Source organism: Helianthus annuus, chromosome 1 (assembly GCF_002127325.2).
Source record: "Helianthus annuus cultivar XRQ/B chromosome 1, HanXRQr2.0-SUNRISE, whole genome shotgun sequence".
NCBI lineage: Eukaryota > Viridiplantae > Streptophyta > Magnoliopsida > Asterales > Asteraceae > Helianthus > Helianthus annuus.
In genome coordinates, this window is record NC_035433.2 from 142,057,824 (window position 1) to 142,084,863 (window position 27,040).

Sequence of the window (27,040 nt, forward strand, 5' to 3'; positions counted from 1 at the left end):
TATATTTACCCTTGTTGACATTTATAACCCTCGAATTTATATACTTTCAAGGTTTGTCAAAATTGGTCCTTTATTTAATATCAATGCCACGTGTAAACAAATGACACGTGTTAACACATTATTGGACACAAAAATTCGAGGTGTTACAATATTTATAAACTTTCACGGTATCACAACACACATAACAAAGTAAGTAACAACGATTGATTGTGAATCAAACCTAAATAGTCAAAACCAATAAACATATGCAAATGATAAACCTTAAACATTTTGATCATGCTAGACAATAGAAAGATGCGCGATGCATGTCTTTCCATTGAGACGCCACATGATTCTCGCAATCGACTTACATTGAAGCTAAAGATTACATTATCTCGAGAGAAGTACACACTCCAAGCCTGTTTTGCTTTGCCTTCATGTGACCGACTCTAACACAAATTCCAAACAATTACTATGCTTAGATCCATATCATAAGTGCTTCACAACCTTTTTGATTGAGGAGTAGTTGAAACTTGAAACTTGGTCATATGACTCATGTTGATTTTTCCAAAACCCTATTTTTGCAATTTTAAGAAAAAAAAATCTAAACTATTAAGTGTTGGAAGGCTTGCATTTTTCTTGGAAGACGCAAGTTCAACTCTCACTTGGTGCAGGGTGAGGCACTGGTGGACGATGAAAGGAGACACAGAGAAACTTGAGTTTGATCCTTGAACTAAACGGGTTTTACCGGTAACTTCACCGTCGTGCCTACGGGCATGTGGCTTACCAGGTTTTCACCGGAATTGGTGATGGACTCGGGTTACTCTCGAAGTACTCCGTTTAATTCAGTGGATGCCCCGAGAATGCTCGGTATTACTTCTGTTGGTCGTTCTAAAAAATGTTTATTTATTTGGTAACCTATCGTGGGGTCCACACAAATTAAAAACATGTTTACACTTAACGGACCCGTCATGTGGCGTGACGTTTCTACCCTAACAAACACTCACGTCTTAACTCCGGTATAGTTAACGGCTCTCCAAACCTCAAACTTAACGTCGTCTCATTTCACCCCAAACCCTAACTTCGATGGCATCTTCTGACGACGACTTCCCGCTAATCACCGCCACCACCGCCGACACAACCACCACCGGCCACCAGTCAAACCCTAACTTTCACCGCCACCAGCTCGCCGCAACCGCTCACCTACTATCCTCCCAAACAAATCAGATAACCGCACGGCCTCCGGCGGAAGCCACCGGCGAGGCGTACGGAGACGGCGCTTACTGTTCACAACAGATTACCGTGGCGGTTCCGTACGAAAACAACTCCGATCCGACCAGATCTAGAATCAACGGTGCTCGTAACGACAAGTGGAACGATCGAGAAGAACTTAGCGACGGATGAACACCGTATAACTACAAAAAACCTAAAGTATCCGGTTCGAATTCTGCCGGAGAGTACAGGAAGGATCGAGAAGAGTGGAGTGATACAGCGATTGCGTGTTTGTTAGATGCGTATTTAGATAAGTTTGTACAGTTGAATAGAGGCAATTTGAGAGGTAGAGATTGGGAAGAGGTGGCGGTGAGTGTGAGCGAGAGGTGCGAGAAGCAGACGAAGAGTGTTGAGCAGTGTAAGAACAAGGTGGATAATCTGAAGAAGCGGTATAAGTTAGAGCGGCATCGGATGATGAATACGGTGAATGCAAATGGTGGAAATGTTACTAGTCATTGGCCTTGGTTTAAGAAGATGGAGCAGATTGTCGGGAATTCATTGCCGTTGAAGACGGTGTTAGGGGAGGAGAATTCGGGTAGTGGAATGAGTAGCCCTGGTAGACAGTCTAATAAGAGGTATGTGAAGGTTTGTTCGTTGTTGTTATTTTAGTAATGTTCGGTTTTGGTTACTCGTGTGTGAAATAGTAATGTCGTTTCAAATATGTTATGTTATGGTTATTGATTCGTTGTATTGATGTTATTGGCAAGAGAGAAGGAGTTTTTGGGGTAGGCCCCCTTCAAAGTTAGCCGTTGATTAAAAAACTGGTCGTGGCAAGTAAGCATGAGAAGCAAATACATTTCATAATAATTTGACAAGTTGGGTAAGAAATTAATGGAATAAAATATGGCGCTACTGTGGATGAAAAAAGATGTTCCAACAAGAGAAGCATAAGAAGTAATGATACCTTGCACCCTAAAAATGAACCTCAAATCCCATATATATGATGTCATCTTGTTCACAATAAGTGACACTCACTTTTATGGTTTCCCCAGTTGTGGAGTCGTATTTAAAACGCTTTAACAAAAAAAAAACAAGAATAGGCGGGAAAATTGAAAACGTTTTGCCCACCAATACAGCCCCCTAATTAGTAAGGCATAGAAAAACAAACACACACACTTCATTCACAGTTATTTTTTGATAAAATTTAAACATGCAATTTTGATCCCTAACCTTCAAACCAAGTTCAGTAGTTTTGTATTTTACTTTTGTGATATCATATACTTCAATGTGTTTCATCAAAGAAGCATAGATGTCTTCCCATCCTTCCACGTCAAGCTGAATATATGAAATCAGCGTTGCACACATTAATAGCGTAGAACTCGTTATTTTGGTAATAATATACAATATAACCAACAAATGATTCCAGGTCGTATATGGTGGTGTCGCGCTTGTCGAAGATTAAGTAAGAAACTCAAACGCAACCTCCAAACAATTCCATTATTGCGTGCTTTCCCAATGCTGATTTCTAAACAAACAAACACACAACGAAAAGTTACTACTAAACATCTTTTTTTTCATAGAACAACAAGTCATCAAAGTACTAAAACATTACCTCCACCCTACACAGAGTGATAAAAAACATGATTGGCTATTATGGAGCTTGAACGAATCAAGCTCGTCCCATCCGGGAGAGATTTTAAGTTCTTCAGTTGATATATTTGACTCTTTGGACTGAAGTTTGAAAAAAATATGTTTCAAGGCTAAAACAATGCTCCCATTTGCTACATCGTCTAGTGTCGGCTGTTGATAAACCATATTCGCCATAAGAACCCTCAGATATGAATAGATCGAGTCAAGAATCACAACGGACAAAAACCCTAATATTCAGAACTCAACTAGGAGCTACTATAGCACTCGGATAAACCAATTTGAAACCCTAATAACTGATCTGAACAAATACAAACACAAATTGTTTATATATCCTGAAAGGTTGGTGTAGAAGTTTCTCTTTAGCCCTTAAACTTTTTGACTTTTGCACTTCACATCCTAGACTATGCCACCAACTATAAGCTCTTATATTTTCAAGTTTTTATCCTTCACACACTCAAACTTTTGACGTTAAACGCTATTAACTCTTTTCTTTAATCAAGTTACACATTCACTTCTAAATTTTGGTAATTGGCAACTTTGACCCTCCAACCTTTTCTACTTAGTAACTTGACACATCCTTTTTTTTTTGAATTACTTTTACGACTTTACACCACTGCCTAAATTACCTTTACGATTTTTTATCGCAACGTCTGAGTCATACTCTTTTTTATCTCTGTCTAATGATGTTCCCTCCAACCTTTTCTATTGAATAACTTGACACATCCTTTTGGTTGAATTACTTTTACGACACCGACCTTTCTCTTTAGCCCTCAAACTTTTGAATTTTGCACTTTACACCCTAAACTATGCCAATTCACATCGTTATGGTGTTACCGGGCCTTGCACTGACTGAGTTGACCACGTTGACCAGCAGTTGACCGGTTGACTGGGTTTGACTGAATTGACTCGTTGACCGGGTATGACCTGAACCAAAACTGAACCGAGTGAATCTAATGTTGACTAACGTTGACCTGAACTCGAGCCGAGACCCGAGCTACAATTCTGACCCAAACTCCTACCAAAACTGGACAGAAACATGAACCAACCCAACCAGAACCAACATAAGCACCCCCCACCGCCGCTGGCGTCGGCCGGCCCCACCGCCGTCGGTGGCGTCGCACCACTACCACTCTCCTTACTTCAACCGCATCCCATCACCAACACCCCTTCTCCACCACTACTGTCGTCACCCTGCCGGAAACACCACACCTTGCCGTTATATAAGGTTAACAACCCGAACCACCCCGAGAAGAAGAAGAAAACGGTAGAAATAGGTCGGGTTTGACTTACCGAAAAGTCACCGGAACATAAAAACTCTTGAAACTGAGCAGAAATGCTCCTAATGACCGGATCTAAGCATCCCCGAAGTGAAAAGTTCAAAACCAGTTCACCAGAAAATTAGTCGGAGCTTTGCCGGAGTTGCGCGTGGGCTCAAACGGCTGAGAATCTTTGAAAACGGACACCGCCATCATGTTGGGAACGTTCAGTTTCGTGGGGGTAGGGTGTCAGATCGTCGAAAAATGTTGCCGGAAAGCCACCGCAGGCGGCGGCGCTGCCGCCATCCCTGCCGACTGTTGTCGGACGTTCGCCGGATGTCCGTCGTCGCCGGACTCTTGACTGACCGGGCCTTTATTTTAGAGAGGGGAAGTGAGAGAGAGAAAGTGAGGGAGAGAAAGTGAGGAAGAGAGAGATAGAAGGTGAAAAATGAAGAAAAAAATGGAAACTAAGGGTATTTATAAGTGGGTTTTGTGGGTTTGGGCCCAAGGCCCATAAGCCCGTTTAAAGTGTTTTAAGAGCCCTCACATTTCCAAAGCCCCTTTTTGCTCCCGATCTTCATGGAACGTCGTATAATATTGTTTTAAGATCGAGAATGTGTAAAATAGGGTTGGTAATTGACGTTTGACGTGTTCGTTCGTCGGTTGTGTTAAAATCGCGTAAAAGGCCTCGGTTGTCGTTTTTAATCCGTTTTTGGATCCGGTTTCGACCGTGGTTACTAAAATTCAATTAAGAAGGTAAATATTTAATAATATTTCAGTTTTTAAGATAATAAACGTGTCCGATGCTTCCGTTTCTTTGCCAGTGCGTTCCTGCAGTCGCGTTTTTCTTTCACATATGCGTTTTGTGACGTTCGAAAGCATAATATTTTCGCAAACCCACATTCATATGTAAAATTTATACATGTAAAACTCATATTTGTCGGCGTTGTCAGTATTTTGTCCGGTGTCATTTCGTTACTGTTTAACATTCAGCAGATTTCCCCGCAATTCAACATTCGCATACTGTAAAGTCGAATAGGCGTTCCTAGGCATCCCAAAAGCCTGTTTAAGTTAATTTGTGTCTTAAACACCATTTTAATCGTCTAAACGTTTGTTAATCGCGTAAACTAAACCCGAAAATTACCTGTTATCACATCGGGTATCGGGTATATCCGTCCCATTTGTGTCGGGTTTCAGGTATACCCGTCGGGCTCGGTCATTTTTGTCATCCCTGTTTATTCTATATTATGCTGTCATCATCACATAATGAATAAACGCTAATTTATCTAGATAGTACATGGAAAATATACTAAAATACAAGCTTATATTTATAAACTTTCACGGTATCACATAACACACATAACAAAGTAAGTAACAACAATTGATTGTGAATCAAACCTAAATATTCAAAACCAATAAACATATACAAATGATAAACCTTAAATCATGTTAGACAATAGAAAGATGCGCGATGCATGTCTTTCCATTGAGACGCCACATGATTCTCGCAATCAACTTACATTTGAAGCTAAAGATTACATCATCTCCAGACTTACACACTCCAAGCCTGTTTTGCTTAGCCTTCATGTAACCGACTCTAACACAAATTCCAAACAATTACTATGCTAAAATCCACATCATAAATGATTCACAACCTTTTTGATTGAGGAGTAGTTAAAACTCGAAACTTGGTCATATAACTCATGTTGATTTTTCAGAAACCCTATTTTTGCAATTTTAAGAAAAAAAATCTGAATTATCAAGTTGTGGAAGACTTGCATTTCTCTTGGGAGACGCAAGTTCAACTCTCACTTGGTGCAGAGTGAGTCATTGGTGGACAATGATAGGAGACACAAGGAAACTTGAGTTTGATCCTTGAACCAAACGGGTTTTACCAGTAATTTCACCATCGTGCCTACGAGCAGGTGGGTTACCAGGTTTTCACCGGAATTGGTGGTGGACTCGAGTTACTCTCGAAGTACTCTGTTTACTTCAGTGAGTGTCCCGAGAATGCTCAAATTTACTTCTGTTAGTCGTTCTAAAAAAATGTTTATTTATTTGGTAACCTATCGTGGGGTCCACACACATTAAAAGCATGTTTTACACTTAACGGACCCGTCATGTAGCGTGACGTTTCTACCCTAACAAACACTCACGTCTTAACTCCGGTATAGTTAACGGCTCTCCAAACCTCAAACTTAACGTCGTCTCATTTCACCCCAAACCCTAACTCCGATGGCATCTTCCGACGACGACTTCCCGCTAATCACCGCCACCACCGCCGACACAACCACCACCGGCCACCAGTCAAACCCTAATTTTCACCGCCACCAGCTCGCCGCAACCGCTCACCTACTATCCTCCCAAACAAATCAGATAACCGCACGGCCTCCGGCAGAAGCCACCGGCGAGGCGTACGGCGAGGGCGCTTACTGTTCACAACAGATTACCGTGGCGGTTCCGTACGATAACGACTCCGATCCGACCAGATCTAGAATCAACGGTGCTCGTAACGACAAGTGGAACGATCGAGAAGAACTTAGCGACGGAGGAACACCGTATAACTATAAAAAACCTAAAGTATCCGGTTCGAATTCTGCCGGAGAGTACAGGAAGGATCGAGAAGAGTGGAGTGATACAGCGATTGCGTGTTTGTTAGATGCGTATTTAGATAAGTTTGTACAGTTGAATAGAGGCAATTTGAGAGGTAGAGATTGGGAAGAGGTGGCGGTGAGTGTGAGCGAGAGGTGCGAGAAGCAGACGAAGAGTGTTGAGCAGTGTAAGAACAAGGTGGATAATCTGAAGAAGCGGTATAAGTTAGAGCGGCATCGGATGATGAATACAGTGAATGCGAATGGCGGAAATGTTACTAGTCATTGGCCTTGGTTTAAGAAGATGGAGCAGATTGTCGGGAATTCGTTGCCGTTGAAGACGGTGTTAGGGGAGGAGAATTCGGGTAGTGGAATGAGTAGTCCTGGTAGACAGTCTAATAAGAGGTATGTGACGTTTTGTTCGTTGTTGTTGTTGTTTTAATAATGTTCGGTTTTCGTTACTCGTGTGTGAAATAGTAATGTAGTTAGACTGGAGGGTATGGGGGCCGGCCTTGGCCCGGCGAGGCCCGGCGCCGCACCCCCACACCGCCCCCCTGTGGTCCATCCCGTCTTCCCCGTCCTCCAGCCGATGCCCAAGCCGGGCCACCTCTTCACACACATACCTATACATACATACATACATATATATATATATATTTAGCCCAATCCTCCACCCCCTTGGTCCATCCCCTTTAGGCCCATCCTCACTTCCGGTGACGTGGCGGGTGACGTGGCGGCCCATCCTCCCCACTCCATACCTTCCAGTCTTACAAAGATGTTATGTTATGGTTATTGACTCATTGTACTTGGTTTTGATGCTAGTTGGTATTTAAAAGCTAAGTAATTAATGCGGTAACAAATCGGATATTGGTTAAGGACCGATATTTGAGATATCGGTAATCGCGGTGGGATATCGGTAACTTTAATTTTATGATGAATTTATATATATAGCAATTTTACACAACAATTCAGTATACCCTCCTATCATTAACATTTTAACCTTTTGCAACTTGCAAAACACTAACAATTGTAGCAAGTAGGAAGTGATTAACACTTTAAACACTAACAATTAACAATTAAGACTTAAAACACTAATAGCAGCAATACGAAGAAAGACGAATGGTAGAACTAAGAAGAAAAGTACTGATATCGGGAAAATCAGTGATATATCGGTCAATATCGCCGATAATATCAGTACCGATATTTTGCACCGATATCTCAACAGAGGACCGATAACCAATATATCACCGATATATCGGTGATATATTGGCGATATTAACTACATAGTTTAAAGGTATGTTTGTCCGGTTATATTTGTTCCATTTAGGTCATGAAAAGCAGATGCCATCTTTCGCGTGCAATTAATTAAACAAACAAAGGCCTAAACACGTTTCAGCGGAACACAAATTAGCAAAATGAAACAAAAAGCATATTTTGATGACCAATATGGAACATTTCTGTAAGTTCTTTGAATGCTGTAGTTGTACTTGACTTGAAATTGTTTCTCTAATGAGTAATGACCAAATCGTAACAAAGTTAATTTCAATGGACCAAAATGACAGTCTAATAAGAGGTATGTTACCTTTTGTTCGTTGTTGTTGTTTTAAAGATGTTCGGTTTTGGCTAACTCTTGTGTGTGAAATAGTAATGTAGTCTGATCTTGTTGCTGGTCAATATTCATATGAACGAGTATCTAATTAACGTTGTTCTGCAGATACGCAACAGCAACATCTAGTCCAAGTTGTCAAATCGCAACTATAAAGGCAAAGCCAGTAGCAAATGCTAGATGGAGGAGAGTTGTTTTTAAAATTAGCGGTGCTTCTCTGGCTGGAACTGGTTCCCACAGTGCTGACCCAAAGGTATGTTTGTTTCAGTTTTTTCGGCAGTTTTATATTCGTCTTAATACCAAAAAAACAAACAAACGTACGCAGTAAAATCCTACTCATAGCAAAAGCTACTCCTGCGGTCGGGGCCTGGGGAGTGTGGGATGAGGACAATTTTGTATTCATCCTTTCCTAACAGTGACAAATGTATATACATTCTTCTAATTTGATGAAGTTTTAACTATTTAATAACACTAATAATATCATATTTATCCATTCCCTAGTAAACAGAATATAATTGTTACTTTTAACAGCGCGTTCACTGAATAAATGTCAAGAATATTTTTTTTTGAGCGGCTGCAGAATGTGAAGAACATTATGCGCTGAAATAACTCATAGTAGTCACGTTTTCTATTTGTTTATTCAGTGGAAAAGATAGTTAATATTTAACTGGTTTTCTTTTATGTAATACGTAATGGATTGAGTATGTCACCTTTAGTGTTTTGAAAGGGTACATATGATATTGTGAAACTTAGAAGGATGTATATAGTGAAAGTTTTAAATACAATAGCCTCTGAACGTGTGACGGTGTGGGAGAGTGTGTGTGTATATATGTATATCCATGGGCACATACAATTTAGAACCAATGGTATGTTGACAACCGGATAATAGACCTGTACGCTGTGTATAAAAGATAACCAAAAGCAGTGGGATAACACAAAAAGGTGGTTACATAAACGTCTAACGTATCTCGTTCAAAGCAACGTGTACAAGTGAATTATGTAGTTCTCAACATATTAATGGTTTTGATTATATTTAGAGTAAACTGCCATTTTGGTCCCTGTGGTTTGGTCAATTTTGCCACTTTAGTCCAAAACTCAAACTTTTTGCATCTGGGTCCCTGTGGTTTCAGTTTTATTGCCATTTTGGTCCAAAAATGAAATCAGGTCATATTTGTCTTATAAAATCCTGTTATTTTGTCATTTTCTGCAGGGGCAAAATGATCATTTCTTTTTTATAAATAAATACCATATTTTATAAGACAAATATGACCTGATTTGCCTCTGAGGAAAATGACAAAATTGCAGGATTTTATAAGACAAGTATGACCTGATTTCATTTTTGGACCAAAATGGCAATAAAACTGAAACCACAGGGACCCAGATGCAAAAGGTTTGAGTTTTGGACTAAAGTGGCAAAAGTAACCAAACCTCAGGGACCAAAATGGCAGTTTACTCTTATATTTATATCTTTGTATTTTTATAGATGTATACGAAATTAATCATAATTTTGTTTTCTTGGGTCTATTACGTTATTTAGGTGGCCATGCTGATTGCTAGAGAAGTATCTATGGCTTGCAATGTTGGTGTTGAGGTGTTTATTTCTATCTTATTATCATTATCAGATGTTACTTTTATAAAGTGCATAACTGCATATTTAGTTGAATGTGATCTGGAACACGCAAGCCTCTATTTCAGGTGGCAATAGTGGTTGGTGGGCGCAATTTTTTTTGTGGAGACACATGGGTTACATCTACCGGTATGGATAGAAGCACCGCCTATCAAATTGGGTAATATTATTACTCGCCGATATGCTAATTATAATTATCTGATAATACACGTGTATGGATTAAATGGATAAACAAGTTGATGCATAAGAGGTTATATGAATTAGTTTCACGTATATCTTTCTAAAGGTTCAGAATTTTATACGCAACCATCTAAATTTCATAATATGATTAATATCATATATTCTATACTAAGTAATCTAAAATCAACCTTTGTGTATATCCAAACTTGCACCTTATACTTTTTAGTTTAAAAAGCGCTATAATCAACCTTTTACTTTAATTTTTGTTCCCAGAATCAACCTTTGAGACAAACTCCGTTTGTTTTGTTGATCAACTCCCCTCAAATGCTTTGCATGTGAGGGTATTTTGGTATTTTTCCTTTCCCCTTTTTAATGTTTTTTTTTTCAATACAAATAAAAAAGTCTACACGCATATTTTCTAAAAGAAAAATAATTATTTGTACGGATATAAAAAAATAATTATTTGTATGGACATGCCCTTGTTCCGCAGGTTAGTTATTGAAAAAGAATTAAATAAATATTAAAACGGGAAGGGAAAAAATAAATATTAAAAAGGGAAGCGTAAAAGACCAAAATACACCAACAAAACAAACGGAGTTTGTCTCAAAGGTTGATTATGGCAACAAAAATTAAAGTAAAAGGTCGATTATAGCGCTTTTTAAACAGAAAGGTATAAAGTACAAGTTTCGCTGTTTGGGTATGCATAAAGGTTGATTTGTGTAATTTTGTCTAAAATCCATCACTTATAACAGTCTTTTTTACTGAACAAACAAATAGGAAAACAAAATTATTACTGAGAATCATCTCATCACATTACGCTCTTGTTTAATCAAAGAAACAGACAGTTGTAAATAACAAATATGACATTACGAAATTTAGAATGATATATATGAAACGACCTGTAAACACACAAGCGTATGAAAAACTAAAATATTGGTATGATGGCATGTTGATGAATATATCCAGTTGTACAATTATCTTGATGAACAATGGGTTTCACATGTTACCAGTATGATGGCAACTGTGATGAATTCCATGTTAATCCAGTCAGCATTGGAGAAACTAGGCGTTCAGACACGTGTCCAGTCAGCTTTTTCTATTCCAGAGGTTTTCGAACCGTACAGTAAGCAACGAGCAATCCGGCATCTAGAGAAAGGGCGCGTTGTTATATTTGGCGGTATCGGTGCTGGCACAGGGAATCCACTCTTCTCTACTGACACAGCTGCGGCTCTTAGAGCATCTGAGAGTATGACATACATTCTATGATTTTCTATTATTATTATTATGAATTTTATTATTTAAGTAGTACATGTATATATGCCACATGGCATCATATGTGACACTTACCAATTAATGTTTGAAGATTAATTTTAAGGAAAGATCATTTTTGGCAAACCTGAAAATATATTTAAAAGAGTAAAATGCCATTTTTTGTCCCTGAGGTTTGGCGAGGTTTGGCCGGTTTTGCGATTTTCGTCCAAAGGTTTGTTTTTTCGCATCTGGATCCAAAAGGTTTGAAATCTTGTCATTTTCATCTGACTCGTTAACAACATCCATTTTCTCTGTTAAAGGAGGGGTAATTCCATCCTTTTGGACATTTTTTTATCAAAATAAAAAAACAATGTTAAGAAATAAAGATCCACCTCTGTTGACTTTCTAGTAATGACTTTTCTTATAAACATTAACAAATAGGTAAAAGGACGAAAATACCCCTGACTTGATGTTAAAAATGGATGGAGTTAACGAGTCGGATGAAAATGGCAAGATTTTAAACCTTTTGGATCCAGATGCAGAAAAGCAAACCTTTGGACGAAAGTCACAAAAGTGGTCAAACCTCAGGGATGAAATTTACATTTTACTCTTTTTTTCAAAATTATTTCATATAAGCATTTTTTTTTTTTTTTGCATATGTGGGTTTGATATCGCGGCTTGCATGACATTAAGGGCCATATCAGCAAATATTACAAGTTTATGTTAATATATTATATAAAAAAAGATGATTTTGTATGACATCAACAAGTGTCAATTAAAATGAGGTTGGTTGCTAAAATCAGTAGTAAATAAAAGGTAATATCCTTTTTATGCCTAATTTATAGTTCGTTACTATTTTGTGCAACTATTTCTGCAGTTATTTATGATGAAAAAATAATTTAAAAAAGAGTGTATTTGTATTGCGTTCATGCAGTTAACGCAGATGCGTTTATTAAAGGTACAAACGCTGACGGTGTATATGAATGTGACTCCATGAATAATGTTGCATTTGAGCACATTTCCTTTAGGGAGTTGGCTTCTAGAGGCGCATCACCGATGGACATGATGGCTGCAACATTTTGTGAAGAAAACGGGATTCCAGGTTGGTTTGTTCTTATTTCTGTCTTTTCCTTTCGAGTGAAATGCCATTTTCGTCCCTCAGGTTTGGCCAGATTTGCGGTTTTCGTCTAAAGGTTTGTTTTTCTGCATCTGATCTAAAAGGTTTGAAATCTTGTCATTTTCATCCGGCTCGTTAACTTCATCCATTTTTTGTCGTTAAGTCAGTGGTATTTCCTTTTTTTTTGTTATTCGGTCTTTTTCAGGGGTATTTGGTGTTTTTACATAAAGTGAAAAAGACTGAATTGCCCTTTAAGTTAACAAAAAAGTCATAAATACCCTTGACTTAACGGAGCAAAATGGATGGAGTTAACGAGCCAGATGAAAATGGCAAGATTTAAAACGTTTTGGATCCAGATGCGAAAAAATAAACGTTTGGACGAAAGTCGCAAAACTGGCCAAACCTCAGGGACGAAGAAAATGACATTTTACTCTTTCTTTTCGGAACACTTTTATTCACAATTACTTTTTAAACGGAAAAATTCACCCAATGGTAACCAAGTTTCTCAAGTGGTCCACTAAAGTGAAGTTTTCTTGTTTCTCTAAAGTCACAATCTTGTGAAACTTATTTATATGAATAAAGTACACGGATGGTCCTTGTGGTTTACCAAACTTTTGGATTTGGTCTCTAGCTTTCCAATAGCACATGGATGGTCCCTATGGTTTGCACTTTGTAACGCATTTAGTCCCCAGCCAACAAATCTAAAGGTTTTAGCATGTCAAAGTTACGGACTAAATGTGTTACAAAGTGCAAACCACAGGGACCATCTTTGTACTTTTGGAAAGCTAGGGACGAAATCCAAAATTTTGGTAAACCACAGGGGCCATCCGTGAACTCTACTCTTTTTTATAAATGTTAAAATTTAAAACAATTAAGTGACATAAACGTATTTAGTGATGGGTTAATTACTCCCACCTTGATTAATTAGAGGGTGTCAGTTTTAACCCTTTCACTTATGAACAAGTTGATTTGGGCTGTGTTTTTATCTAGTTGACATGGAACTCGTCAAATGGGTCAAATCGGTCAACACAGGGAAGTTGTTCAATTTGTCAATGCTTAGGACCTCCTAAATCGTTTTATTAAAATATTTTGATTATTATTGTAACAATTTTAGTTATTTACAAGAATCTGTATTCAATAAAAGTACTTGCAAGCCACTTGTAACCTAAAAATGTATTATTTCAACCAAATCTAACTCGTAACCAAATGACGTTTTTTAACCCGATTATGTTTTGCAGTTGTGATATTCAATCTCCATGAGCCTGGAAACATATCAAGAGCGTTGTCCGGAGAACATGTTGGCACATTAATTGATCAAACGGGAAGGATTGACTAACCGTGTGTCTTCTGGTCTGGCTCACTTGCTGGACCACTAACGACATTAGCGGTCTGCTTCTTGTATTTGATGTGTAAATTAATATTATTATTATTGTCTCTTCATAGATGTCTTAGTTAGAGTGTTGTAACATCGGTAGTTAAATCTTGGCTATAGTTGGGGTCTTGTACGTGGATTGTGAGTGATGATGCCGCCCATATTTTGTGCTTTGATTGTCAATCAACCACAGTTTTTAGTATGACGTGTGTCTGTATTAATCGTTATCCTAATATATCGGCTCGAGTAGTTACATGGGTTCAACTAACAAAAGTCAATGTCTGTGGTGGGTTGGGTTATGGTTTAAGGTTTAGGGTTTATTTGATTCTAGACGTTATGTTATATTAACGGACTTGGATTGTTCACAAAAATTTTGTTACGCCTAATATTGTCGATCGATGAAGAATAATACCATGATATAATTTGCGGATCGATGAAGAATAATAACATCTTGCTAGTACTATATCGTCTTTTGTTGGTCGTCAACATCTAAGCACCATGAATGCTTTTGTGCATATAATGTGTTTTTTTGTTCATAACACAAATTGTGTTAAGAGTTGTATAACTTTTTGCATATTAGAGTTAGTGTTAGATATATTTGATGTGTAAGTGTTCTATTTTATGACTTCGTCAGTTTAACGCCCAATTATCATCCATAAATTTATCCGGTTTAGTTTCTAATTTTTTCTTAAATGAGATATATGCAGTAAGCTCTCAGAGTGTCATGTGACATAGGTACCTTCTTTTGATGTGTTAAATATGTACCTGACATAAACGATACGACATTTTAAAAACATTTTTTTTGTTGGAACAAGCACTTGCTTTTTTTAACGGCAAATTTGGATCAATGACAGACTACTGGAGTATCATGCTTGCCGCCAGTTGGAGCGTTGGGCTCTTGGTTTGTTGTTGGACAGGCCATGATGGGCTGTTTTGTATGTAGGGATAGGGCAAGCATAGACTCACTCACTCACATGCCAATTGCCAAGACACTAAGACGATAGGACCACTAGAACACAATCAGTACATCCCACTAGAACACAATCACTACACCATCCCGTGTGTTTACAATTGAGATTTGAATTTGAAAATTTGAAAGTAATTCGAATTAGAACTCAAAAAAAATGATTCGATCTTTAAAATTCTTATCGGGTCGAATTCGGATTGATTCAAATAATGCTAGTTTTGAGAGAGAAAAATCGGGTCGAATTCGGATTGATTCAAATAATGCTAGTTTTCAGAGAAAACAATATAAGTAATATGGGCATGTGTATATGTATAAGGTAAATAAAATATCTCAGTATTATCTATAGTACAATTACCAACTTTGTAAATAGTACTTTGACTTGTTTTTTCTCTCTTTTTTGCCTTTTTGTTTCTTTTAACTTTTACTCCTTAACTTTTAGCATTGATACTTACAAGTGTTATAACCCCTTAACTTTCTAAAGACTTTGAACTTATACTGACATGTATACATGTTTTTTTATATACATGTCAGTATAAGTTCAAGTTGATTTACTTTCGACGTAAATTTTTCCTGGAAATGAGTCAGGTCAAATGTAGTATGTTCTTATGCTTATTACTATGTACGTTTTCGGTTGGTCTACGCTTTGACGTAAATTTTGTTTTTTTTTTTTCCGGAAATGAGTCATGTCAAATATAATACGTTTTTGTTCTTTTTGGCGTAAAAAAAAATTCAGAACGCCGTGGCAACGCGCCGGGCAATTTACTAGTTATATATAAAAAGAAATACGAATTATAATCGATTTGAAAGTCACATATTTGAAGGCTAAGTTCGGAATCCATTCGATAACTCAAAAACTGAATTCGAAATTCAAATAGAAACACCCTATCCTCACTGCCTTCTATAGCTGATCACAGCCTTATGTAGTTGCGGTCATCAGTAATTCTATTTTTGTTTGTTTCCTTTTTGCTTGATAATATTTGTCTTTCTCCTTTAATTTTGTTTGTCATTTTATATCTTCTTGTTCACTTTTTGCAAAGTCATATTTGGCTTAGTTTTGCTTGTTTCTTGATGTTGAACTTTTGTATACTTATTCATTAAGTGAGTTAAAAACATTTGTGCCCTGGTTTGGTTTGTTTTTCATTTGTTCCAAAAATCAGACTTTGTTAAAGTCAGAATCAGGGAAAGTTGATAAGCATGAAAAACTTGTACCGAGAATCAATATGTCTTCATTCCCTTTGCCTTTAATACTTTAGGTTCCGTTGCCCCTGAAGCTGTTGGTTTCTTAGAGAGAGTGCGGAGGGTTGTGCACAACAATTTCTCGACGCCGAGGAACCAGAGTTTTGTATTTGGTAGGATTGTATCTGCTATTCAAAAGGGGGTTGCGGTGCAACTTGTTGGCCGTTTACCTGTCATTCTTATGTAATTTTCCTATCTTTTATGAAAAAAATGGTTATATGATTAAAAAAAGAATACCTTGTGCCCAAAAAAATATTATTAACAAACATGTGGTAGGATCACTAGCCAAAAGCAAGCAAGTAGTTTCTCCATGTATATTAATTTGATATTGGGTTTACTTAAACTTAATGTTGCAAATTTCAGGGGTTACAAATGCACTATCACAAACTTTACAGAGAAAAAACCAAGATATCTTTGAATGTTATTTGGAAGGTGAAATTAACCAAGCACCAATTACAAAAGTTTAAAAAGTTGATGGTTTTTATTCTCTTTTGAAACAAATATGAAATCAAATGAGGACTACTATCACCTATTGTTATTGTTATGAGTTTGTTTCATTGTTACAAATCCAAGAGTTTGAGGATTTTTTATAAGGATATTAAATTTAAATAACCTTAACTTTTATCAATTGGCTGAAAACACTTCTAATTTTTTATTTGTATCACATCATTCTCAACTTTCAATTTATTGGCCGATGACACTTCCAAACTAACCCAACACTAACCCGGTTTGCTGACATCAGCTGCAACGTCAACACACAAGTACCACATCAGCAAAAAGAATAAAAAAAATAAACCAATTGGGTTAGGGTTTAGTTAGTTTGGGAGTGCTAACAGCCAATAAGTTGAAAGTTGGGAGTGGTGTGATACAAATTGAAAGTTGGAAGTGCTATCGACCAATTGGTGAAAGTTTAAATCCAATATCTTTTTTAAAGAGATAACATTTGAATTGCTTATTTGCATGAGGACTTTGAAGTGCACTAACTTTTATAAATTTGTTATATCAAAGTTAGTAAGATTGACTAAGATGTATCTAAACGATTTTGAATTTTTGATTATGATGTGTTTAAAGTGATATGCCAACATTAGGGTGATTGGGGCACTCGCGGGGAGTGCGTGCGGTGACCCAATTCACCGCTCGGGAACACCGGCGTCGTCGGTGCGGGGACCCAAATCGGTGGGTTTGTTTGGGGCTTGTTCACCGAAGAGGGGGAGATGACATGGTGGGGCCAGCCTGTTTTCAACCAATCAAAAACTTTTACTTTTTTTTTTGAATAAAAAAATAAGTCACCTAATAGGGGAGTGCCGCCATCAAATTGGGGTGCGAGGGGAGTTTAAGAGGGGAGTTGATGTGGCATAACCTGATTGGGTGTGCGTAAAAGAGGGGACTCCCCTCTTAGGGGAGTGCCCCTTACACCCTTAACTAATGAAAATCTAGTGTAATAGAAAACTTTTTACTTTTATTTTTGTTTTAAAGTTGTTTATGTTAATTGTTTGACAACTTTGGTTATTTAAAATCAAGTTATTTATATAGTGAGCTTGTTAATTACATGAGTAAACACAAAATTATACACTCTTGTAATAATGATCAGAAAAGATTTCATCGTTTGTACTTTTGGTTTATGCCAAATTTCAATATCCTAGTAATAGTTTTTTCTTGTAAACTTAGGTATTAACGTTCTAATTTATCACAATGTTGAGTATTAAGGTCTAAAGATGGGTTTTTTTCCCAAATATCTGTACTCGTACCCGTACCGTACCGCACTGTATCCGTACCTGTACCCGTACCGATTTTAGGTATTTGGTACATGTATCGGTACCCGGTTTATTGATTTTGGTATTCGGTACGTTCGGTATTGGTATGGGTACGGGTAAAAACGGGTACTGGTACCGAATTTTATGTAGACCTTTAAAAGTTTTTTGTTTTATGTTTTATTTCGTATTATGGTATTTATAGTACTCGTATTGATTTTACCTATATGGTACCCGTATCGTATTGGTACTCGTACCAATTTTACGTATTTAGTACTCGTACTATATTGGTAATCATGTCAATTTTACCTATTTAGTACTCGTACAAGTGCTTAAAAACTAAATAAAAACAAAATGGTACCAAAACGGGTATCGTACCGAAAATACCCGTACTGTACCTATATATTTGGTACGGTATTTGGTACCCGGTTTTGTTCAAACTCGATACCGGTATTTTCGGTACCGGTACAGGTATGGGTACGGGTACGAGTACTGTACCAATCCCATCCCTACTAAGGTCAAATCTTGTTAACTTTTTTGTTAAGTCTTACTAAAATGCCCTTTAATAATTAGAGGGTCTATTTTTGAATTAATTATATTTGACTAAAATAATTTTGAAGGAATGTTTTTTGTTTTATTTATATTTTTTTTATAAAAGGATTATTAGATTTTATTACTTTCAACTATTGGGTATTGGTTGCTGCCACTACCGACTATCACTTTGACTCCCACCACTTATCACTTAGCACTTTGTATGTTGCGCCACTCCGGTAGGGGTGAGCAAGTTTAGGTCTGGACCGAAATAACCGAGAACCGAACCGAAAATATACCCAACCGACCCGAACCGAAGTACCTAGGTATTTAGATCGGTTCCAATTTTTCATATAAAATAGGGTCGGGTCGGGTCGGTTCTCGGTTTTTTCATGGTGAAACCCGACTTGAACCTATGGACCGGAACCGACCCTATATTTAGGGTAGTGAATCGGTTCTGTATTTTATGTTTGATCGGTTCTCGGGTAGGGTCGAGTAATGGTCGGGTAGGGTCGGGTTTTTCCTTTTGCTCACCCCTACACTCCGGTTGAGTGGTTTTTGGCTCCCCTTTTGTCTTTTAGGAGCAGATTCACCTGCCGTCATTAGTAATTCACAAAGTGTTAGTCTAATATTACCAATAACACAAGTCAAAACTAAGAAATGTTCACCTGTAGAATGACACAACGCACAAAGTGTTAAGTTGGGAGCGATGAGAGTCAAAGTGACAGTTGGGAGTGGCTGCAGCCAATATCCAATAGCTAAGAGTGATAAAATCCAATAACCTTTATAAATTTAAATGGATTTGAAGTTTCTTATTTATAAAGTTTGAGTTTATAAATAATGTGCTAGTAAAATAAACTTTTTAACTTAATCTAAATAATAAACCAAGTTATGATTTATAAAAATAACTAAAACAAATTTCTGACCTAGGAATATAATAGTTTTGTAAGTTGAAATAAATATGGTGCTTTGGTTATGTATGATAAAACAAACAAATAACATTTAATATTTGTACCAGTTTGCGATGTTATATATAAGAATTGCATCGCCGAAGTTTTAGTATGCCGACGCGGCTCCGATTAGTTGTAGAGACGAAATTGGTTGTGAAATTGTGTGGAAATGAGGTCGCATCGGGTCAAGAGGTGTATGTATATACTTGAATTAAAGTATAACAGATGAGAGAGGATGATGGGAATTTCGGAGTTAAAAAGGTTAGCAGATAAGTATAATTTGCAGTTTATACATGATATAAGCGAGTTATTACTTTTGATTATGATGGAGATAATAATTAACGGAAAAAAAGGTTTAAATGAACAATTTTTACATATCTGATATGGCCGGAATTCGGCGACTTTACCGGAGAAGACCCCCTAAAAGGCGAGCTTTCTTTTTATTTGATTTATTTGGTTATTTAACACATGTACTCCGTCCCTACGGTTTTTAACTTTTACAAAATGACTAAAATCTTTAATTAATTAAAGGACATTTTAGTCATTTTAGTAAGACTTAACAAAAATTTTAACAAGGTTTGGCATAAGTACTCAACATTGTGACAAAGTTTGGGCTTATTACTCAACACCGTGACAAATTAGAACGTTAATATCTAATTTTGTAAAAATAAAAAAAAAAAAAAAAAAACTATTTGTACATGACATTAAAAATTTAGAGAAACCACAAATGTGAATTTTTTTCTAATGATTATCACGTTATTTTTAATTGCTTAATTTAATAGATTGTGGCATATATGTTTCATTGTTTCCAGAAAAAAAGGATCCTATACGCAAAATCCTTATCTTTTAATAATTAAATTTTAAAAAGATAATAGTATATGATTAGAATATTTTCTATTAACTATTGTTAAAGAAGTTTGGTGGGCATATTATATACTTTACCGCTTTCTGTCTTCAAATTTCTTCCAAATTACCAACCACCTTCCTTTTTATGATTGAGTGCACTACATGTCCCATGTGATATTAATATTAAGGTTCTTTAGAAATATATATATATAGGGGAGGGTTATCTTGAGAACACTAAATATTGTGAGAACCGTGAGAACGAATGAAAAAACCAATCAAAACCAATTTTTTTTATACAAACCTCATTGTAATTAAGATACAACATCAAAACAAGAATTTATAACATCAAATAATTCATTTCTCATTTCAAAATCATTCTTTTTAGATTTTTCACACATGTGTAAATATAGCAGATTTACACATGTGTAAACGGCAAACTTACACATGTGTAAATTTTCTTTATTTATGAATTCACGTAAATTTAAACGTGTAAATTGAATTTCTAACATTGTATTCGAATAATAATGATAAGTGTAGAAAAATTTTTTGAATTTGAATTGTTTTTTACCAAGTTCTCATGGTTTTTTCATTTGTTCTCACGGTTCTCACAAATATTTAGCGTTCTCATTTAAACTCTCCCCTATATATATATATATGTATATATAGTGGGAAAATTAATAAAAAAAAAGTAGATTATCAAATTTAAAATAAAACTAATATACATTTTTGTAAGAGAAAACTTTGAGATTGATATTTTGTGAATTCGTGTTTATATAAATATTATGTTTCTAAGGATCTTATGTATGAAGTGTCTCATGTTTCAAATGCTTATTCGCAAAGCAAACAAAGTTTGTTAATTGTTATCTACAACATTTTCCTCTAGTTTTTTTTTATCTCATGTTTCAAATGCTTATTCGCATCTAACGTTTCGGCGATTGTGTAAATTTTGGAAAAAAATTAGCGTTTTTTCAATTTCGTTACATTTTTTATAAACGTTGCCCCTATAAGAATTTATGGTTACACTACTGTCACAAATGATCCATACTTGCTCTTTGCTTACACGCCCGTTTTCAGGTGCCATACACTTTGCTACATACTTTGCATGCTAATTACATAACTACAAGACAAAAAATCCTTAATATGATAAATTGAAACCATTTATTTTGATCGTAGATGATGTCACTACAAACAGTCAAACACAAAGTCTATAGAAAGAAGTGGAATGTGTGAAGTTTATGAAAATACAACTACACAAGTCTATAAAGTGCTAGTAGTTATTTCATTTCACAAACAAAGTACACTAAGTTGATACATAGAATTTTAATATGTAAAATTGATGTAAATATGTCAACTTGGTTTGAACCTACCACCCGAAAGTCAAGCAACTGATTATGGTTTAAAATTAAAGTATGATTAAATTGTTGCTATCATATATGTGTGGAAGTGATTAATAGGTAAAAGGTCATAATGAGTAACTAAATTGTTTTTTTTTTCGGTTAATTAAATTGTTTCTTCCTTTTCGGTTAATATAGGGTTATTGGATTTTATCACCCCTAACTATTGGTTATTGGCCGTTGCCATCCCCAATTATTACTTTGATGTCCGTCACCCTCAACTTAACACTTAGTGTGTTCTGTAACCACGTCGTTAACTGATTACTAACTTTTGATCTTGTTACTATACTTTTGGGGGTGTCCTAAGATCCCCAAAACCTTCCTAAGATCCCTGTGACACCCAAAAGTATAGTAACAGAATCAAAAGTTAGTGATCAATTAACGACATGGTGACATAACACACTAAGTGTTAAGTTAGGGGTGACGGGTGCCAAAGTGATAGTTGGGGGTGGCATCGACCAATAGCCAATAGTTGGAGGTGAAAAATCCAATAACCCGTTAATATATAATTCACGGCGTTAGAGGATTCACAATCGATTTTCCACATCTACTTCTATAATTACATTAAAAATCACTAAGTTTTCTCTCATTTTCAATTATATAATATTTTTTATACTTTTGTGGTTATCTTTCTCTCTCCTTTATTCACAACCACTTTAAAAAATTCTTAAAAAAAATTTATAAGAGTGAACAATGTTTTACCAAATTTACTTATGAATAGTACACTCACAACCATTATATACAATATAAAGAACTTAATCACACAAAAAAGGATCGAATAGAGCATTTACATTAGAGCCTCTATTTTATATAATATAGAGAAGAATGAGGAAACAACAAAAACACTACAACATTGGAATCTCTATAATAGAGAAAAAATATAGAAAGTAAAGTAGACCTCTATATTTTGATGTTCATATTCAACTCTCTATATTTTTATTGTGAGTGTAAGAAATAGAAATAATAAAATAAGTATTTATGAGTAGGGAATAGATTGAGAAAGAGAGTCGGATGTGAGTTGTTTTTGAACAATTAACAAAATTTAGAGAAAAATGTGTTTTTATATAAATAAAGATAGAGGCTCCAATGTAAATGCTCTTAATTTGACAGGTTAAATTTTTAACTGGGACTTCGTTTGATGTTTATTTGTAAATTTAAGTAAATAAATATATAATAACTTAGTAACAATTCAAGTTTTATCTCTCATTCCCATTGATTAAACGTGTCATTTCGAGTTAAAGTGTTTAATAAAAACGAGCTACATCAAAATATGCTTATTTTTGTGTCAACGTTTCTGTAGTGTCAGAAATCGCCGCCATGGGCGAAGCTTTTAAGGGGCGGGAGGGGGCGGCCGACCCCCCGAACTTTTCGCTCAGTAGTGGAAAGTATGTAGTTTTCGTATAGAAATTTTTGGGTATATATGTTTTTGACCCCTCGGTTTTATAGAAATTTTTAGGTCCGGTGATTTCCGCCTCCCCGGTCGAAAATCTCAAGCTTCGCCACCGCCACTAATAAATTCATGTTACGACATTGTTCTCTCAAGTTTTTACACTCCGCGAGTCTAGTTATTCACTTAACCATAAAACTGTTAGGCTTAAAAAATGTTTACCATCTGGTCAATACCTTATTTTGTGAATAGTGTGGACTATGAATATAATTTTTGAAAACTTATAAACTAAAATCATAATATAACGTTGTATATGTAAAAAAATATATTGTTTTTTTTATTTTTGGGTAAAGTATATTGTTTTTTTACTGTTTTTTATTTTAATAGATAATTGCAAAAGAAAAATAAATAAATAAAATTTAGTGTTGAGTGAATATGAAGTCAAATGTGTAAAAGCATGAAAAGCAAAAAAATGGAGTAAAGTGATGTCCCTGAGACACCATCATTTCAAGCATGAGATTGCAATCCTCACTTTCTTTACCTTTCATAACTTTAACTTTTTTATTTTTAAATTCACTTTTTTATTTATAAATATATTTTTTTAAACTAATACATAAATTTAAATTCAAATTCTTAAATTAATTTTCTTGACACTTACATTACAATATCTCACAAAACACTTAAACATATGCAAAAAAAAAATAAACAAGCAACAACAAGATCAAACGGTTGATATTTAACAAACTAAGATGGAAGAACCATCCAACGGTTAATCTTCGGTTGTAACCGAAGGCGAGATCGAATTACGCGACTCATCGTAATCTTCCCCTAACGGTGACTGCTCGACCCGAATCTCTTCGATCATCTTCACAACTTCCGGCATTGTCGGCCTCTTTTCGGGCAGTGCCGCAACACAAGTCATTGCAACATGAAGCATTGAAACAAGCTCTTCTTCAATATTCTTGTACCTTAACAATTCTTGATCAAACACTTCCGCGGTCCACTCATCCCGCACCACGGACCGAACCCATTTCGGTAAGTCCACGGGTTGTTCCTCTTCCTCTACACGAGAAGGTGACGAGTATTGATTTGGAGCCCGACCCGTTAACATTTCCAACAACAAGATCCCAAAACTGTAAACATCTGCTTTTTGTGATAAGCGTTTGGTCTCAAATTGCTCGGGTGCTTTGTATCCTCCTAGTCTAGCCGAGGCATGGGCCGGGTTCAAAAGTAGCGAGAGCCCGAAATCAGAAATGCACGCGTTACCATTCTTGTCTAGTAGCACATTTGATGATTTTATGTTTCCATGAGGAATCCTTGATGATTTGTATTCTTCGTGAATGTGGGCGAGCCCCCGGGCCGCTCCTAACGCCAAACTAATCCTTGTTGTCCAATCTAACGGAATTCTTCCCGGTCCCCGGTTTCCTGTAACAATATAAAATTCCAAAATTTATATTAAAAATTAAAGTTTAAACTCAAGATCTCGAATTGCTACTCTTGATCATCGTAAGTGGTCAAATCATCAATGTTGACGGGTTTGCTATGAAACCCGTCAACTTTGAAAAGCAAAAAAACCTAAATTTCTGAACGATTTAGGGTAATCGTTCAGAATTACAGGTTAGGAAGATCTAGAATAGGGGTGCTAAACGGGTCGTGTTCGCGGGTTGGCGGGTTCAACCCGACCCGAACCTGAAAATTTTACACAAACCCGAACCCGACCCGAACCCGAAAATTGTATCCTACATAAGAACCCGAACACGACCCGAAGTTTCATGGGTTGACCCGAACACGACCCGTTCAACCCGATTTTTTTTATTTTTTCTGAAATTAATATATTAAAATTAAAATTTACACTAAAAATACAAATGTATATAATAATATCATATTTAAATTATAAAATCTATCTTAGTTTCTCTTTTTAAGTTATAATCATTGCATAAAATACACACCTCATTTAATTTATGACATAAAATATATTGTAAAAAAATATAATATAGTATAAATGTGTTAAACGGGTCAACCCGTCAACCCGACCAGGTTGACCCGAACCCGACCCGTTAACCTAAACGGGTTCGCGGGTTCAACCTGAAACTGACCCGAACCCGTTTAGACTAAACCTAAACCCGCGAATTTCGTGTTAGGTTCGTGTCGGGTTTTCAGGTCGTGTCAGAAATTCACGCCCCTAATCTAGAATTATGATATGGTCAACAATTTCAAGGTCTTGTGTAAACTAAAGTGAAACCCAAAATCAAGAAATTGTTGATGTGATTGATAATTGAAGTTTAGAAAATCTACAATGTTGACGGGTGACCCTAGGGTATATTAGCGTCATCCGTCAACATTGAAGGGCATAAAAAACCTAAAATTATGAACGATTTATCGATAAATCGTTCAGAAATTGATGATATGATTGATAATCAAGGTTTAGAAAAATCTACAAATCAACATCAAACCATAAATAAAATTACCATGAAGGAGCAAATGCAAGCTTCCATTAGGCAAATAATCATACACAAGCAACTTCTCTTCCTTAGCATAATAATAAGCTCTCAACTTCACAACATTCAAATGCTTAACCTTCCCAATCACATCCATATACTGCTCAAACTCCTTCCGCCCACACGGATTCGCATCCTTCAACCGCTTAACCGCCACCACCGTACACCCATCATCCAACACCGCCCTATACACCGTCCCCAACCCGCCTTTCCCCAACATCTCCGCCGACGCTCTCAACAAATCCTCCAACTCAAACCTCTTCTTCTTATCATAAAACACAAGTTTATTACTCCCATCACTATCTCCACCACCACCACCACCACTATTCGCGTAAACTCGACTCTCACTACCATAACTACTCCTACTCTTCCCAATCTCAGACCCTATCTTCGAACTATTCGAAGCTCGTTTTCCGCAGTAATACGCGACTAAAAACGAAGCGATTACTAGAATTAAAACCGAATTAGCGATTACAATCGCGACAATTACGCCAGGATGCAATCTCGAATGCGTGATTTTTCTGTTATTATCCTCATCATCGTCTATAACAGAAGTTGTTGGTAATGAGCTAGGGTTTGATTGTACGGTAGGTACAACAGGAGGACTACTTGCTGAACAAGAAACTAACGGACTCGATCCGCATAGTCCTTTGTTCCCTATGAAACTATTGTAACCGAATTTCTGTACCAAATTGTCCGGTAAGTGACCGTACAACTCGTTGTTCGATAGATTTAACTGTTGAATATGCGAATTGAAGGATGATTGCAACTCACCTGAAAATGCATTGTTTTCGAGTCGTAGAGTGAGAAGACGGTTTAGTTTTGTTAAACCGTCCGGAATTGGACCTTCGAGATTGTTATCGGATAAATCGATACGTAGTAATCGAGTGAGAGAACCGATTTCCGGCGGAATGACGCCGGAGAGGTCGTTTCCGGAGAGGTAAACGAGTTTGAGATTTGTGCAGTTGAATAAAGGTGAAACGGTGCCGTTTAAGCGGTTGTTACGGAGATCGAGAATGCGGAGCTGATCTAGGGAGGAGAGAGAGTGGAGAGGGCCGCGGAGGTTGAGTGACGGGAGGGTGAGGGCGGTGACGCGGTTGTTGGTGCAGTTGACGCCGGTCCAGGCGGCGGAGCAGGCGGTGGAGTGAGAGAGGGAGGAGAGAGTCCAGTTGGAGAGGAGGAGGCCGTGAGTGTCGGTTTGGGAACGGAAGAGAGATAATGCTGCGGTGTCGCTGTCGACGTCGCCGGTGGCGGTGGTGGTGGTTGTTAAGGAGAGAGACGATGGTACGAGGAGGAGGAAGAGGAGTATGGAACGGAAAATCTCCATAGGAAAATGATGAGAAAATTAAGAAATGTGGGCGGGAATAAATGTGATGATATATTGTGTGTTTTTAATAGGGGAATATGGATAGTTTTTTATTGAGTAAATATTATGGGGGATAAGGCGCTCATGCGGGTACCCTCCACAGGTTCATTGTGGTGCCACAACACTCTCATCACCTACAAGGGTCTACGGCGGGCGGGTTAGGTTTGCCTTAAGAAGTACCCGTGAACCATTTGAGTTGTTTGATGTCAAAGATGACCTTGGAATTTGTTGGTGGATTGTGATTGGTTGGGGTATTTGACTTTAATTTTTTTT

General features: G+C 36.8%; 3 protein-coding genes across 3 annotated transcripts; 2 read left to right on the forward strand and 1 right to left on the reverse strand.

Moving 5' to 3' along the window:
* Positions 1-1,065: 1,065 nt before the first annotated feature.
* Positions 1,066-1,860, forward strand: LOC110933265. The gene is made up of 2 exons (XM_022176496.1): positions 1,066-1,339; positions 1,412-1,860. The coding sequence occupies exons 1-2, from the start codon at positions 1,066-1,068 to the stop codon at positions 1,858-1,860; spliced, it is 723 nt and encodes a 240-aa protein (XP_022032188.1).
* Positions 1,861-6,217: 4,357 nt separating this feature from the next.
* On the forward strand, positions 6,218-14,105 carry LOC110882364. Its single transcript, XM_022130406.2, has 7 exons — positions 6,218-7,093; positions 8,403-8,547; positions 9,832-9,885; positions 9,990-10,081; positions 11,112-11,347; positions 12,287-12,454; positions 13,708-14,105. The coding sequence occupies exons 1-7, from the start codon at positions 6,333-6,335 to the stop codon at positions 13,803-13,805; spliced, it is 1,554 nt and encodes a 517-aa protein (XP_021986098.1). The 5' UTR covers positions 6,218-6,332; the 3' UTR covers positions 13,806-14,105.
* A 9,412-nt stretch (positions 14,106-23,517) lies between these two features.
* On the reverse strand, positions 23,518-27,040 carry LOC110882356 (leucine-rich repeat receptor-like protein kinase PXC1). Its single transcript, XM_022130399.2, has 2 exons — positions 25,372-27,040; positions 23,518-24,328 (listed from the first exon to the last, which is right to left on the reverse strand). Exons 1-2 carry the CDS (start codon positions 26,726-26,728, stop codon positions 23,673-23,675), a joined length of 2,013 nt encoding a protein of 670 aa, XP_021986091.1. The 5' UTR covers positions 26,729-27,040; the 3' UTR covers positions 23,518-23,672.

Excerpts from the sequence above, each read along its gene's own strand:
- LOC110933265 (XM_022176496.1), top strand. The coding sequence starts at position 1,066 with ATGGCATCTTCTGACGACGACTTCCCGCTAATCACCGCCACCACCGCC. Across the intron at positions 1,340-1,411 it reads ATCTAGAATCAACGGTGCTC|TATCCGGTTCGAATTCTGCC; the intron begins GTAACGACAAGT and ends AAAAACCTAAAG.
- LOC110882364 (XM_022130406.2), top strand. The coding sequence starts at position 6,333 with ATGGCATCTTCCGACGACGACTTCCCGCTAATCACCGCCACCACCGCC. Across the intron at positions 7,094-8,402 it reads GGTAGACAGTCTAATAAGAG|ATACGCAACAGCAACATCTA; the intron begins GTATGTGACGTT and ends GTTGTTCTGCAG. Across the intron at positions 10,082-11,111 it reads AGCACCGCCTATCAAATTGG|TATGATGGCAACTGTGATGA; the intron begins GTAATATTATTA and ends ACATGTTACCAG.
- LOC110882356 (XM_022130399.2), bottom strand. The coding sequence starts at position 26,728 with ATGGAGATTTTCCGTTCCATACTCCTCTTCCTCCTCCTCGTACCATCG. Across the intron at positions 24,329-25,371 it reads CTTGCATTTGCTCCTTCATG|GAAACCGGGGACCGGGAAGA; the intron begins GTAATTTTATTT and ends ATATTGTTACAG.